Source organism: Kogia breviceps, chromosome 14, assembly GCF_026419965.1.
Source record: "Kogia breviceps isolate mKogBre1 chromosome 14, mKogBre1 haplotype 1, whole genome shotgun sequence".
Classification (NCBI taxonomy): Eukaryota; Metazoa; Chordata; class Mammalia; order Artiodactyla; family Physeteridae; genus Kogia; species Kogia breviceps.
Genome location: NC_081323.1, coordinates 68,942,363 through 68,958,860, shown reverse-complemented (window position 1 = coordinate 68,958,860; position 16,498 = coordinate 68,942,363). Strand labels below are relative to the sequence as shown.

Genomic DNA, 16,498 nt, shown 5'->3' with positions numbered 1-16,498 from the left:
TTTTATTTTTTATTGAGGTATAGCTGATTAACAATGTTGTGTTAGTTTCAGGTGTACAGCAAAGTGATTCAGTTATACATATACATATGTCTATTCTCTTTCATATCCTTTTCCCATTTAGGTTGTTACATAATATTGAGCAGAGTTCCCTGTGCTATGCAGTAGGTTCTTGTTGGTTATCCTTTTTAAATGTAGCAGTGTGTACATGTCAATTCCAAACTCCCTAACTATCCCTCTCCCCACTCACCCCTGCCAATCATAAGTTTGTTCTCTAAGTCTGTGAGTCTGTTTCTGTTTTGTAAATAAGTTCATTTGTATCATTTTTTTTAGATTCCGCATATAAGTGATATTTGATATTCACTTTCTCTGTCTGACTTACTTCACTCAGTATGACAATCTCTAGGTCCATCTATGTTGCTGCAAATGGCATTATTTCATTCTTTTAATGGCTGAGTAATATTCCATTGTATATTTGTACCACATTTTCTTTATCCGTTCTTCTGTCAATGGACATTTAGGTTGCTTCCATGTTTTGGAAACAACGCTGAACATTGGGGTGCATGTATCCTTTCAGACCATGTTTTTCTCCAGATACCTGCCAGGAGTGGGATTTCACGATCATATGGTAGCTCTATTTTCAGGTTTTTAAGGAACCTCCATACTGTTTTCCACAGTGGCTGCACCAATTTACATTCCCACCAACAGTGTAGGAGGGTTCCCTTCTCTCCACACCCTCTCCAACATTTATTATTTATGGATTTTTTGATGATAGCCATTCTAACTGGTGTGAGGTGATATCTCATTGTAGTTTTGATTTACATTTCTCTAATAATTAGTGATGTTGAACATCTTTTCATATGCCTCTTAGCCATCTGTATGTTTTGGGGGAAATGTCTATTTAGGTCTTCTGCCCCTTTTTTGATTGGGTTGTTTGTTTTGCTGATATTAAGCCACATGAGCTGTTTGTAAATTTTGGAGACTAATCCCTTCTCAGTCACATCATTGGCAAATATTTTCTCCTAATCTGTGGGTTGTCTTTTCGATTCATTTATGGTTTTCTTTGCTATGAAAAAGCTTTTGAGTTTAATTAGGTCCCATTTGTTTATTTTTGTTTTTATTTCCATCATTCTGGGAGACAGATCAAAAAAGATATTGCTGCAATTTATGTCAAAGAGCGTTCTGCCTATGTTTTCCTCTAACAGTGTGATAGTGTCCAGTCTCACATTTAGGTCTTTAATCTATTTTGAGTTTATTTTTGTGTATGGTGTTAAAGAATGATACTAGAGACAAATGAAAACAAAAGCACAACAATCCAAAGCCTATGGAATGCAGCAAAAGCAGTTCTAAGAGGGAAGTTTATAGCAATACAGTCTTAGCTCAGGAACCTAAAGCAACTGGAGAAAGAAGAACAAACAAAACCTAAACTTGGTAGAAGGAAAGAAATCGTAAAGATCAGAGGAGAAATAAGTGAAATAGAGACAAAGAAAACAATAGCAAAGGTCAGTGAAACTAAAAGCTAGTTCTCTGGGCTTCCCTGGTGGCATAGTGGTTGAGAGTCTGCCTGCTGATGTGGGGGACGCGGGTTCGTGCCCTGGTCCGGGAAGACCCCACATGCTGCAGAGTGGCTAGGCCTGTGAGCCATGGCCGCTGAGCCTGCGTGTCCAGAGCCTGTGCTCCACAACAGGAGAGGCCACAACAGTGAGAGGCCCACGTACCGCAAAAAAAAAAAAAAAAAAATCTAGTTCTCTGAGAAGATAGACAAAATTAATAAACGTTTAGCCAGATTCATCAAGAAAAAAAGGGAGAGGACTCAAATCAGTAAAATTAGAAATGAAAAAGGAGAACTTAAAACTGACACCACAGGAATACAAAGGATCATAAGAGACTAGCAACTGTATGCTGATAAAACGGACAACCTGTAAGAAATGGCCAAATTCTTAGGAAGGTACAACTTCCCAAGACTGAACCAGGATGAAATAGAAAATATGAACAGACCAATCACAAATAATGAAATTGAAACTGTGATTAAAAAACTCCGAACAAACAAAAGTCCAGGACTAGATGGCTTCACAGGTAAATTCTATCACACATTTAGAGAAGAGCTAACACCTATCCTTCTGAAACTGTTCCAAAAAATTGCAGAGTAAGGAAAACTCCCAAACTCATTCTATGAGGCCACCATCACTCTGATACCAAAACCAGACAAAGATACCACAAAAAAGGAAAGTTACAGGCCAGTACCAGTGATGAATACCTGCTTGTGGTCTCCTATGGGTGACTGCTATTCACACACTCCCGAGACAGTGGGGGCAGGGCTTGGCGCCTGCTCTCAGGTCTTGTATGGGCAGGTGGTCTCCACGCATTCCCGGGACAGCAGGGGCAGGTTTGGTGGCTTCTTGTGGATTTCCTAGGGGTGAGGGCTGTCCATGTACTCCTGGGACAGCAGGGGCTGGGCCTGGCATCTGCTTGTAGGTCTCCTGTGGGCAGCCACTCTCTGTGCACTCCCAGGACAGTGGGGACAGGACTCGGTCATATATTTTCGAACTGTCTAACAAAATTTCACCTCCTCTGTAAATGTGGGAAATCTTTCATTGGTAAGGCTGCCACAGCTTTCTACAAGACCATTTTTCATGATTAAAATTAGTAGATGATCAGAAAACCAACAGTGTGTTCCAATGTCTGCTTAAATGATGGTATTTTTTGCTATATTTCTTTACACTGGTACCACTAAATTCAGTGTTTGATATCTGTTTCCTCAGGGTTGGATGATTCTAGGAATACTGCCCTTCTTGCTTGGAAAATGATCAGGGATGGTTGCTTAATGAAAATTACAAGGTCCTTGAACAAGGTTAGTAGTGTCTTACCTCTTTATTCTGTTATTTCAAACTCTAGAAGTAATCATAGGCAAGTTGAAATGTAGATGTCATGTATGCTGTCATTTGTAAATCAATCAATGATGACATTTTTCTTTTTTGTCATATAATGTGTACTAAAGAAATTATGAATGCAGAATATCTAAAGCTGTTGGATTTGTCTGTGAAATCATAGGTTCCCACTAAGAGGAATCCTAACATTTTCACCAGAAATTTGAATATGGATCAAGTTGAAGAAATATCAGCCTGCAACAGTAACATTCATGATCCCAGCATATATGGTAGGGAGCCTAAAAATGCAATAAAATCCTATGAGAAAGTGCAAATGAAGTCAGTTGGTATGAATTTTCCTATAAAGGTACAGCAAGATCAGTTACAACTAAAGGGCAATGTAAATGTAGGCCGTCAGAATGTCAAAAGCTCTTTATCTCTTTTTAATACTAAGTCCTGGACCTCTCTGGGGCAGTTACAGTCTTCCAGTTTGAATACACCTATGCAGAAGCAAATAAACCAACATCTTGCATTTAATACCAATTCTGAGTCTTCAACAGTTGGTTCAGAATTGATACTTGTTTCAACTACCATTTCATCTGTTAATAATCCTGATATGGAAATGAGTTCTGCTCTTGACAGTTTACCTATGTTGACTGATTGGGAGGATGTAGCTTTACTGCCATCATCTCAACCTGAGCAGAATATATATTGTATGCCTCCCGTTAGTGACTCAAACTTAGAAACTTCATTTAATTCTGGAGAAAGATTAATGGTTTTAGAAAAATCTGAAATGTTAAGTCAAGAAAACTTTGGAGGCACAGAAGAAACTCCTCAAAAATCTGATACCTCTAAGTCTATTGTATATAAGAGTCCACATACTACTATTTATAATATAAAAGAAGCCAAAGATCCAGGTTCAGATGCTTTTGACTTTAAGTTACCTGAATGTAAATCAAGTAGCTTCAACAGTGTTAATGCCAATATATCTCATCCTTTAGTTTGGGGGAAACATCCTCTTCATTTAGGTGGTGCTAAGAGGAATCCATCCAGTCCCCTACCTTTCCCACTGGCAAAAAAACAGACCTTCACTATTCATGAAGAAAAGCCTACGTCATCTAATGGCTCCCCAGGGGGAAGTTCTTCCAGGAAGCTTCTCCCTTCTATCTTAACTTCTACAGTTAACGTACAAGATCCTTGGAAGGGTGGGAAAATAACACCTCCTTTATGCAAGTGTGGCCGAAGATCTAAGAGACATGTTGCTTCTAATAATGGACCGAACCATGGAAAAGTCTTCTACTGTTGTCCTATTGGGAAGTACCAAGAAAAGAGAAAATGTTGTGGTTATTTCAAATGGGAACAAACACTTCAAAAGGAGAGAGCCAACAGCATAGTTCTGTCTCATTCCCCAGGGGGACTCACTTTTAACTCTCCAGAAACAAGCCATATTTGTGACAGAAATGTAGATTTTCCTACTAAAAATTCATTGAGACTCAGACCTTCAATGAGGAATTGACTTTTTTTACATGTAAACTATGTTTTTACCTCAATCTGACTTTTACTGCAGTAAAGAGAAAAAAATTTGTATAGGGCTACAAGTAGTGAGGACATAGTGTATCTGAGCTCTGTAAGCTACACTGGGGCTATTCAACACATTCCCCCCCCCCCCACACACACACACACACTGAAAATAGAAAAAAGAATTTCACAGGCTTCTAATTTCATTCACCAGTTATCTAATTTGTCTTCTGTTCATGTATGAATGCTGATTGCCCCCTTGAATTCCCACATATTATGAGTATTCTGATAATATCTTCTACTGTTTTATTTATATTTCACATATTAACCCATATGAAATTTATCATACTTTTTTTAAGAACCACAAATGAAATACTTGGTAAACTGTATTTATTAGATTAAATATAATAAGCAGCAATACTAGTATATGATATCCTTGTTTCTTTTTATTGAATTATAATTGTCATGCAATATTATATTGGTTTCAGGTGTACAACATATGATATCCTTCTTTTACAGTTAGACCTTGAAACAAATTTTAAACTATTTTTAATTGTTTGAATAAAACTGTGACCAATAAAAATCACTAGACTGTTTTCAGGTAGATACTTTTGTACTTTGAGAATTATGATAATCTAATATTTTAAGTTTTTCTAAAATCTTTTATAACTTGTTTAGTTTTATTTCAACCCTTGAAAATTGGTTCTGATGTGTATGTCAACATATCAGAAGAATTATTCAACTAAGATTTGAAATCTAACAGGTCAGAGATTTGGTTCAGAAACGCTTCTATACTATATGTTTAAAAATTCCTCAGCAGCTGATGGTATTCTATTTATATTACCAATGCAGAGGAATTTACTGAATATTTTATTTCAGAATTCAGCCTGTGATGTTATAACCACAAGATATTTAAAATCAATTAATTTATAAGCATACTGTCACATTTTTAAATCACCTTTTCATAATCTTGTGGTTTTACAGAGCCTTATTTTATAGATATCATGATAAGTAATGAATTTAAATTGTTTCCCATTCTTTCTTCCTCAGTTCATTTCTTTTTATCTTCCCACTAATAGTCTTTGGCAGCTCTTGAATAAATTCTACCTGTAGATATCAAGGGAAGAAAATGAGCCCAGAAGTTTTCATCTTTAGACAAAGTCAATTATATAAAAGTTCTATTATGAACTCTAGGTGAAAGAATCAGGACACCCATTGGGGTGGGTTTTTTGTAGCAGCCAAAAAAGGGAGAGGGGTATTGTTGAGGATATTTTTCTTGATATTTAGTACAGTAAGTCCTCTACACACAAACCTTCAATTTGTGAACTTTCAAAGATGCGAACGTGCATCTGGTTCCAGCAAGGAACCCGAACCTGTGCCATCAGCATCAGGCGTGAGTGAAATTGCAGCTTGCCCTCCGTCTCATATTGCTGACGATCCTTCAGCTCTACCATCTCCCACCTCCTCCCCCTCCAGTCAGTAATCTTCCTGCCTGTTCACTCGATGCCAGCCCCTGTGTGCCAGCTCTTGTACTGTACTACTGTACTTTTCAAGGTACTGTACTTAAGATTAAAAATGTTTTCTTTATTTTTTGTATTTGTTTTTTATGTATTATTTGTGTGAAAAGTATTATAAACCTATTACAGTACAGTACTATATAGCCGATTGTGTTAGTTGGGTACCTAGGCTAACTTTGTTAGACTTAACAAACAAACTGGACTTAATGAACATGCTCTCCAAACAGAACTTGTTCGAATATAGGGGACTTACTGTATTTACTATAAGTCAGGTTAGCCAAATGACCCAACAAATTAGTTTAAGGGTTTCATTTTAATCTCAAAGATTCTGATTCTTATCCATGTCATTAGTTTAGTTTGGAATATTTGGTATAGCATGTTTGAGGAAAATGTTCATTAAAATGGAAAAAATAAACAGCTGAAAATTTCCAAAATACTAGTCAAATATTGTTCATAATCAGAATACCTACCTTCCTGGGATATTTGTAAGGTGCTGTAGTTCTTTTTACATGCTCCTGAATCTCGTTCTTCAGTTGTTCTTGATCGTTTGACTTCTAATCAGGGTTCAGAACAATAAAAGCCTTTACTACCTAAAATAAATATTTGAACACCAGGAAGATGAGTTGTATATTCTTATGTTTTAGTGTGTCTTTTCTTTCTCTTAACTTGGGAATCTAATCTAAATACCTGATGGGGTGGGCCAAAAGGTTTATTACGGTCTGATCCCAGCTGTATGCTTTTAAGCCAGCCAGTTGACTCCCACACCTAGATTTTATATCTAATACAAGAGCTTCTGGAACCCCTGCTTTGATTATGATCTATACTTGAACATTCTCATCTAACTACGTCTTAAACTCTACCTTCTGACCTGTTTCTGATCATCTCTGCTCTTGACTTCTTGCCTCATCTTTTATCTCCTTCAAAAAAGTTTTGCTTTGGAAACTTGGTAATGCACTAAGCACAGTCTTTTATATAACAACCCAGCCTGATCTAGTCTAGCTCATAGGTCACCACCCTCAGTGTGGCTGTAATGAACAGTATTCTCATGGGTTTGCCATATCCTTATTGAAGGGAACAGTTCACTGAGTGAGACTGTCTACTCTTTTATTCCATAGACATTTCTGTTGATGCAAGGCTATGAAGATTCCAGCAGTCACTTTGCTATTGCTCTGACCCATTTACCTGGCCTTCAGTAATAAAAGTGGTGATGGTCCTTGCTCTATAATTGGCAGAAGACAGGGAAGACTTCATCACTTCATGCTCACAAATCCTGTTCCCCAAAGTTCACCCTTCCTTGAAATGTTTTAGAAAATCCTGCCCAGAAATTTTGGACCTTTACTGGAGAAGACAGAGGCTGTTCTTCATGTGTAGTCCCCTTCAAGAGTGTATGGGAATTCTAAGTGTTCTCTCCTGGGGCACTGCCAGCACTGCCGTTTACTGCCTTCCCTAGAGGCAGAACTCTAGGTGAGTCAATTAGTATGCACCACCAAATCCAGAATACCAGCCTAGGGTTTGCCATGGAATGATGCTGCCTTGTGGGCATAGTTCGGGAGAGTCACCTGTAAATTTTATGATTAAATATTCTGCACTTAAGAGGCTTAAATCTTTTTGAATTCACAGATTCATGTATCTAGCTTGAAGATAAATTGGCAACATTACCTATCTACCTTGGTCTGGGAGTAAATAGTTGATCAAAAATGGATTATTTGAAAGACTAAGTCACTCAGGACAACTAGTTAGTGAGAAGTGAAGACTTGCAGTTATAAAATTTTCACATTTTGGTCATTGCTTATCAGTGTGCAGTTTTACAACATTTTATGAGCAATTATTTATTTCTATCTTTACCAAAACACCTTGAAATTTTCTAAATTACATGTGCCATGGAGCAGTTGTGTGTGTATGCATGTATATAATTTTATCCTATCCATTTTTTGACATTTCAATAAATTTATTTGTATTTATGCCTGCTCTATTTCTTATCAACATTTTTATGAATAAAAAATTATCCTTGCTATAAGTGAATTGTTCAAAGGCAAATTATTTTAAGAACTAGTGTCTAAATACTGGTTTGCATATTGATGACTTGTATACCTTGGGTAAAGTCTAACTTATCTTTATAAAAGTCTTTATAAACCATTACAGAAAATGATAAATTATTAAGGAACAATCTAACATGGTTAAGAGCATGAACTCTGAAGTCAGACAGCCTGGGTTCAAGTCACAATTTGCGTGTAATCTCAGGCAAGTTAGGACACCTCTCTCTGCCTGAATTTCCTTCTCTGTAAAAGGAATTTGTGAGGATTAAATAAGTTAACATATGTATAGGGTTTATAACAATACCTGGAACATACTAAGTCATTAAAAATATTAGTTATTAGTTGTAGTAATTTCTTTTGCACAGAATTTCAGAGAAACTTTGAAGCCCACTTACGGATTTTAGATTAAAAAAAATCTCATACTTCTACTACTGCAACTAATACCTTTTTTTTTTTTTTTTTTTTTTTGCGTTACGCGGGCCTCTCACTGTTGTGGCTTCTCCCTTTGCGAAGCTCAGGCCCAGCGGCCATGGCACACAGGCCCAGCTGCTCCGCGGCATGTGGGATCTTCCTGGACGGGGGCACGAACCTGTGTCCCCTGCATCGGCAGGCAGACTCTCAACCACTATGCCACCGGGGAAGCCCCAATACCTAATATTTTTAATGACTTAATATATTCCAGATGTTGTTATAAGGCCTATACCTATGTTAACTTATTTAATCCTCACAAACTTCCTTTTTAAGAAATTAAAAATCATTTTTAATGCTATTCTCCAGAGAAAACCAGCAAAGAGGTATAAATTATTCCTGTTTTTTTCCCAATATTTATACTTTAAAATGGAACCATGCTATACGTTACAGCTTTGAATCCTCTCTTTTTAAAAAATTTTTTATTGACGTGTAGGTGATTTACAATGTTGTGTTGGTTTCAGGTGTACAGCAAAGTGATTCAGATATATATATAGACTCATGAAACCCTACTGGTGGAGTTCAGAGAAAAGGGACAAACTTCAATAATCATTGAATCTGTTCCATACTCTCATTACCTGGAATATTGGAGACCCTGCCTGGCAAAGGGGGCCTGAAGAGTGGCGTGGAACCTTTAAACCCAAACTACCATGTGATCAGCCCCAACAGAAGTAAGCTTTGAGGACTCCTGTCTTATTCATAGTTTATTTCCTGAACCCTCTACTTACTGACCGAGCCAGCCTACTTCTGGTTACTTAGTACTGTCTCAGACCTTGCTCCCACTCGCGATATCTGATGCTAGCCTATCCTCCTCAGCTACACCAGGGTCCATGTTGGTTTCCAGACCTTCTGGGTAAAAACTTGAGCCTTCTATCTGACTTCTGGCACCCTATCCTGGTGTGAGCGTGGGTTGCTGGCATTCACACCGTCTTTGCCCCAGCACTCCATGGAAAGGATTCAGATTCTTTATAGTATATATTTTCAGTTTCATTCTGTAGCAGTTCTCTCTGATTAGCATATTTCTATCTGACTTGCATATTTAGTAATGAGTCTCTAACTTACATAGTGAATGAATCATTTGGATAATTCTGTTTCAATGAACTACTGTTTAGAAGTATGTTAGACTGCCAACAAACTATAAGAGACAAATCAGTTCTCTTACCTCTCCTCTGATGGGGTCTGGGCTGCTGACGACAGCTAACTCTGCAAGTGCAGAATGCTCAATCAGGGCACTTTCTATCTCAAACGGTCCAATTCAGTAACTGGGAAACAAAACATGGCAGGAATTTGTGAAGGTGAGCAAAAGGTTAACTCCAGAATACCTACAGTCTTTTAACACAAACATATCCACAGACGAAAATTACCCAGCGGATAATATGATATCATCCACTCTTGCAACAAACCAGAAATGTCCATCCTCATCCGTATAGCCCCATCCCCAGTGATATAGGAATTGCCTCGTAGAGTTGAAGCTGTTTCTGTAGGATTAGCCTGTAAAACTAATAATTAATATTATTTTGAATGTGACTCTTCTGTTCAGTTGGATTTTTAAATATTTAAGGAGAAAGAAAAGTTTGGTGTTTTTGAGAATCCTTTGAATGAAGAGGAGCAAGCATGGGAAATAGGGATGAAAGTCTAGCATTGAGCCAGCCCAATAATCAGAAAGGTAAACTGTAATTACAAAGACTAGGCATGCTGCCATCCTGAGAATTTTCTTAGATTGGTCACAAAAATATTGCAGGTGCTCAGAGGAGAAGGCTAAATAAGTCTTTTGCTAATTGGTTAATATCTAAACACTTGTAGGAAAAAAGAGAAGTCAATACTCAGAGTTAAAAGAAAGTACCAAATGAGTCAACAGAGAGGGGGGTTTTTGTATTTGTTTTGTATTTGGTTTCATTTTACACAAAAGTAGAGAATTGATTCTGTAAGTTTAGCAGGAAGAAAAAGGAGGTATTTTTACATTATGTAAAATCCACTGACAATTAAAACCTGGGCCTTTGATTTTACTGATGTAAACTTTTCTCTAATTTGTATACTGTAATTAGAAAGTATGTTTGCAAACAGTAAGGAGCTTGGGAGAAAGAAAATTACTTAAGCTCACTGCACCATTCTCTGTCTCTCTCACTCCTTACGTGAAGGGAAACCACTAATCAGATTTCAGGAAAATTATTGGGTGCTGATTTACAGCAGAGAGGATTAATGATATTAAGAGGGCTGTCTTCTTTCTAGGGCCCCCTTCCTTTTACCTTCACGGGCTTGGAGCAGTGATCTAGCCTGGGGGGACCAGTGTGCGCTTCTCTAATAAGCATTTGGGTATTTCTTCAGTTCCCTGTCCGAGGGATTACTGTTCAGGACAACGAATCTCTCAAGAAAAGGCTGAATACCTATCCTAGGTGTATTTTGTGGCAAATAGAGATCGTTACCAAGCACTTTTGAGAAATAAATAGAAAATGAGATGTTATTTAATAAGTCTCTTACCACATAATGTGTAAAAAGGCGAAATGGTCGGTTAGGTAGAACTCGAATGCCAGTATCTCCTTGTCTAGGTGGTAGAACATTGCCATTTGCATCTAAAATCTAGAAAGAGGGCTTCCCTGGTGGCGCAGTGGTTGAGAGTCCGCCTGCCGATGCAGGGGACACGGGTTCGTGCCCCGGTCCGGGAAGATCCCACATGCCGCAGAGCGGCTGGGCCCGTGAGCCATGGCCGCTGAGCCTGCGCGTCCGGAGCCTGCGCTCCGCAATGGGAGAGGCCACAACAGTGAGAGGCCCGCGTACCACAAAAAAAATAAATAAATAAATAAATAAAATCTAGAAAGAAACAGAATAATTTATTTAAGGGAATTTTTATTTAATGCCACATCTGAAATCTTTGCTTTGCATGTTTTGTTTTGTTTTTTGCCATTTAAGAATGCAGACTTCAGAAAAATTTTAAGTATACTTTAAATTCCTAAGAGAAATGTATTTATTTAAATTCTTACTGCAAAATATATTGTAAAATGCAGGTTAGCAAAATGTGAAAGAAGAATAAAATTTTTCTTTAATTCTATCATCCAGCAATAATTACATTTTGGTAATAACCTTTGAGATGATATAGACAGAAAAAAATAGGATCACTTTATAATATTAGTGTTTTGCAACCTGCTTTTATCATTTAGCAATATATCTTAATTGTCTTTTCCTTTCAAATAAATATTTCATTACTGGTTTTCAAACTTTGATAAACAAACAAAATCTTACTTCAGAAGCCCAATATGAGTAAGCAGGAAAAGGGGAATGTTCTCTGGCTGAGACAGTGGTGGGTAATCCGAAGCCTTGCTCTTTTATCCTCTCGTGTTCTCTGAAGTACCTAATAGTAGCTAGCATCCTAAATAATAAATGCTAATGCTCTAACTACTTTATATGTGCTATCTTCTTTAGTCCTTACAACAGCCATATCTGGTTAGGAGTATTATTATGCTCATTTTGTATGAGGAAACTACGGCGCAGAGAGTTTATGTAGTGCCACAGTGCATGATTGAGCTGGAATTCAAATCTCAGCAATCACACTCTAGATCCTATACTTTTCATCATTATACTTCTCTGTGGAATCTCTCCAGGGAGTTCAATCCATTTTCTAAAAATCCAAATAAGCATTTCTCAGATTGATTGCTCATCTCATATACCAGATTTTGCTCTTACTTTTAGCTGTTCTAAATATGAAAACTCTACTCTGCTTTTATATACACCCTTCAAACCTGAGATGTAGCTTGTTGGAAAATAAGGGTATGATATTTATCTGGCCCTTTCCAGAAGGAAAAGTGCTTATGTCCCTAATGAGAAACTTGAAAGGCATTCTAAATATTAACTTATTTTTAAATTCTTGCAAATAAAGAAGTATAAATTCCCACCCAGTCATCTAAAGAATTATTTGGTTTCAGGTATCAAGAAGAGATATGTTAAGAGTTCCAATTACTTAACACAGACTACTATTTAATAGATGGGAAAATAGATAAAATATTATATCTCTGGGGAGAATCTAATTCCTCATTGTTCAAGGGGGTCCTAGAATGTTTAAACATGAAAATTATGAGCTTTGATCTTTGAAGTTGCAAAAACTTGATATCCAGCTGGTTAGAGTACATCCCCAGATGTCAGAATGTCACTAAAGATGCTCTTAGCTAGGTAGGGAGGGGCCCAATAATAAAACCCATGGGAAAGAGTTAAAAATGAAGGTGGCTGCATGAGGGAAATGGAAAGCAAAACTACAATGAGCCTATTAGTATGGCTACTATCAAAAAACCAAAATAACAAGTGTTGGCAAAGATGTGGAGGAATTAGAACCCTTGTGCACTATTGGTGGGAATCTAAAATGTGGAAAACAGTATGGCAGTTTCTCAAAAACTTAAAATTACCATATGTATAAATGATTCACTTTGCTGTACACCTGAAACTAACACAACATTGTAAATCAACTGTACTCCAATAAAAATTAAAAATAAAATTACCATATAATCCAGCAATTCCACTTCTGGGTATATACTCAAAAGAATCAAAAGCAGGGTCTCAAAGAGATATTTGTATACCCATGTTCATCACAGCATTATTCACAATAGCTAAAATATGGAAGCAACCCAAGCACTCATCAATAGATGAATGAACAAGCAAAATGTGGTGTGTATATATATATATATATATATATATATATATATATATACACACACAATGGAATATTATTCAGCCTTAAAGGAAATTCTGACACATGCTACAACATTGATGAACTTTGAGGACATTATGCTAAATGTAATAAGCCAGTTACAAAAAGACAAATACTGTATGATTCCACTTATACATAGTACTTAGAGTAGTCAGAATCATAGAGGCAGAAAGTAGAATGGTGATTGTGAAGGACAGGTGGGAAGAGGAATTGAGGAGTCATTGTTCAATGGATATAGAGTTTCAGTTTTACAATATGAAAAGAATTATGGAGATGGATAGTGGTGACACCTGCACAACATTATTTAATGTGATATTATTTAATACTACTGAATTGTGTACTTATAAATAGTAAAAATGGTAAACTTTAAGTTATCTGTCTTTTACTATGATAAAAAGAAATTTGGATAAATAAGTGAAAGTGGAGATGCTCATGGGGGATGCACTGTTCTTCTTGGCCACACAATTTTTGCATTTAAAGATAGTTACTCCAATAAAACACTGGGCTTAAATGAGTGGGGAACTGGTGGTACATTGCAGTTGGGATGGCTGTGAGTACAGCTATGCCTGTGAGACTCTGATAGCCATGCATGTTGGGAATTGTCATCAAGAGAAAACGTGTGAAATGCCAATTTTTGATTACTTGTAATGCAGATATGATAATGCTTAATTATCAGTATTTCTTTATCTGACCTAAGGCAGCCTATTAACCAATGAACTATTGTTAAGTCTTTTTACAGAATGTAATCAATGCTGCTCTACCATCTCTTCTTAGAAAAGTTTTTCAAAGGAAAGGAATTCCAGGGAGAGGTGAATAGTAACAGTGCCTATCTTTTGGACCTTTATTATGTGCCAAGCACTTTGCTATGCTCTTTAGAAATATTACCTCATTAATCCTCACTAGAAACCTATGAAATCAGTTCTGTTATTATTAGGGTTACCAACCATCTTGATTTGCCGGTGACTAAGGCAGGGGGTGTATCCTCAGGATGTACTACTTTCAGGGCTAAAAGTAAATAAGTCCCAGGCAAACTGGGACAAGTTGTTCACCCTGGTCCCTGTTTTACAAATAAGGAAACAGACTTTAACAGCTTAACCAAAGATACTCAGCTAGTGAATAGCAGAGCCAGACCAAAACCATCAGGCAATCCTACCTTTAGACAAGGTTCCATAGCAAAGTGAAAGTGAGGGAAAGGAACCAGCATCTGGTTTATTCCATAAATAGTGAGATCAGCAACCAATCTCATCTAAACTTTCTCAAACTTACCTGACTATAAGAATTACCTGAGGTGTTATTTAAAACACAGATTTCAACATCCCACCCTAAATTTATTGAATCAGGCTCTCTAGAGAAGGAGCCTGAGAATTTGTATTTTTGACAAGTACCCATGTGATTCTTTATGATCAGATAAGCTTGGGAAACATTAGTCTCATCTACAACTAACCCTCAGTTAAGATTGATTCTGAGGTCTCTGTAAACTCATCCATTTTGCGTTTTTGTTGCTATTGTTTTCTTTTATGTATTAGTGTAAGTTCCTTTGGCTATACTTAGTTTTGGCTGGGTTGATCCGAGAACAAGTCTAACCCTGTACGAAGTGTGCTGATGGGATAATAGGATGCCCCCTAGGGATCAAGTGATGAAAATGGCAGTGGTTACATGACAGCCAGGAACTGGCCAGGCAGGCTTAGGAAGAGAGAGAGAATGCTGCAACCATTGTAAACTGTAGCCTCTTTTGGCCTACTTGACCCTTTTAGGAGGTCTGGAGCTCCCTAACCAGAAGGGGCAGTGTGGTGTCACAGTTAAGAGCATGGATACTGGAACAAGATTCCTTGGGATTCAATCTCAGCACTAGCAGCTACTAGCTATATGACCTTGGTTGAGTCTTTAACATCTCTGGGCATCATCTGTAAAACGGTTCTAATATTGCCATGCCTCTCATAGGTTCCTTCTGGAAATTAATATTTATAAAATGCTTAGAACTATTTGGCATAAGAACTGCTTTTGAGAGAAAAAAAGAGACAAATAAACTAATATTTCTAACCCATTTCCATCTTTATATGGAAGTTAAGATATCACAGAAGTAACATAATCATCACCAAAACTAGGAATTTAAGGGAATAGAAGTGGGGTAGGTGGTAAACAGATTGGGTTGTTAAATATTTTCCTGGGAAGGGATATACAAACCTTAACATCAAGAGTAGGGGAAGGCTTCCCATTGAGCCAGGCTTAATTTTCATTCCCTTAAAATTTCCACAGATTAGTACCTAGTTAAGAAGAAGAAAGAGTAAAATAACATTGCAAATAACTTAAATTTATTCATTCATCCACCATGCATTCATTCAACAAATATTTATTCAGAACTTACTGTGAAACAGGCTCAAAATAAAACATTCTATGCTCTCATGAAGTATAGAGATAAACACTAAACAAATATAATAAAGTTATAACACTAAATTTATAATTGCTAAAATATCCATATTTATGAAAGCATTTGTACTCATTCGCATGATACTTGTTATGCTGTTTCTATTTAGTAAATTCGTCAATTTTTGTTTTTATTTTATTTTTGATATTCTAATTTTTGACCAGATACTACTTTCTCATAGTTCATAAATTGAAGCATTATAAAAAGACACACTGAAAAATTTCTTTCAGCCTTTCCCATATCTGCTCCATTTTACCCCTCCCTTTCCTACATAATAACCACTTTTGTTATTATGTCATTCATTTCCTCTAGAATTTCTTCTTATTTCTACAAGCTCTTTAGAGAAACCTTTTTGGAGTGTGCTTGTCAAAGAGTTGTCCAGCAAACTTAATATTTCAAGTAACAAGGAGCTCAGCATTTTCTATTTTTGAGGTAGCCCTAAGAAATTTCCTCATTACATAAGGGGAGATGTTTTTGTACATCTAGTATTTTTTAATTAAAAAAATTTTTTAATGCCCCGGCCCTGATCAATTATATAGTGGCTTTCCTCAATGAATGGCTATTTAAACTGTATCTGTTACAGAGCTTTTTTGCAACTATCTTCCCTCAAGTTTTTTTTTTTTAACTGTTCTTCTAATCACGCCACTCCCTCCCTATCCCTCAACCACAAAGCTATAATAAACATTTTGGTTTTTATTCATCTGACTGAATTGAGTCCAGCCCTGTCTTTTCAGTGAGGTCTGTATACCGTTTCAGTCTGTCCATATCCTTCGTGGATATCTAGACCTGTCCTGTTTCTCCATTTTTCAGTCACTTCAGAGTTGATTGACTCTGCAGCACTTACACAGTGCTTTAAGTTTTTGAACTTATAGTTTCTCAGAAGACAGATAACGAGTTAAATTTAGGAGGAAAATGGAGAAAAAATGGAAATTAGGGTTATTTCTAGTGAAATTTCATACAAAGTGTTTTAGTTTTCC

The 16,498-nt window shown here is 36.8% G+C and overlaps 2 protein-coding genes across 20 annotated transcripts in view; one reads left to right on the top strand and one right to left on the bottom strand.

Annotated features, from left to right (window-relative positions):
• Window positions 1–16,498, top strand: part of ERI2 (ERI1 exoribonuclease family member 2) — a 29,085-nt gene that overhangs the window by 9,433 nt on the left and 3,154 nt on the right. For 8 of the 19 annotated variants that reach the window (XM_059036978.2, XM_059036976.2, XM_067013280.1 and 5 more), the window contains 2 exons: window positions 2,760–2,848; window positions 3,049–6,511. In XM_059036978.2, coding sequence (XP_058892961.1) covers window positions 2,760–2,848; window positions 3,049–4,380 — 1,421 coding nt within the window. In that variant the 3' untranslated portion in view covers window positions 4,381–6,511. Of the gene's footprint in view, window positions 1–2,759; window positions 2,849–3,048; window positions 6,515–7,014; window positions 7,915–8,867; window positions 10,984–16,498 lie in introns of those variants that run through there. The other 11 variants (XR_010836549.1, XR_010836548.1, XR_010836550.1 and 8 more) reach the window with 11 other exon arrangements.
• The window catches only part of LOC131740776 (acyl-coenzyme A synthetase ACSM5, mitochondrial-like), a 131,555-nt gene continuing 120,385 nt past the window's right edge, over window positions 5,329–16,498 (bottom strand). Inside the window, 9 exon segments of the mRNA XM_067013288.1 lie at window positions 5,329–5,489; window positions 6,370–6,489; window positions 9,566–9,665; window positions 9,768–9,837; window positions 9,840–9,894; window positions 10,882–10,980; window positions 15,281–15,312; window positions 15,315–15,360; window positions 16,270–16,396. Of these exon segments, the coding sequence (XP_066869389.1) occupies window positions 5,403–5,489; window positions 6,370–6,489; window positions 9,566–9,665; window positions 9,768–9,837; window positions 9,840–9,894; window positions 10,882–10,980; window positions 15,281–15,312; window positions 15,315–15,360; window positions 16,270–16,396 (736 nt within the window). The 3' untranslated portion in view covers window positions 5,329–5,402.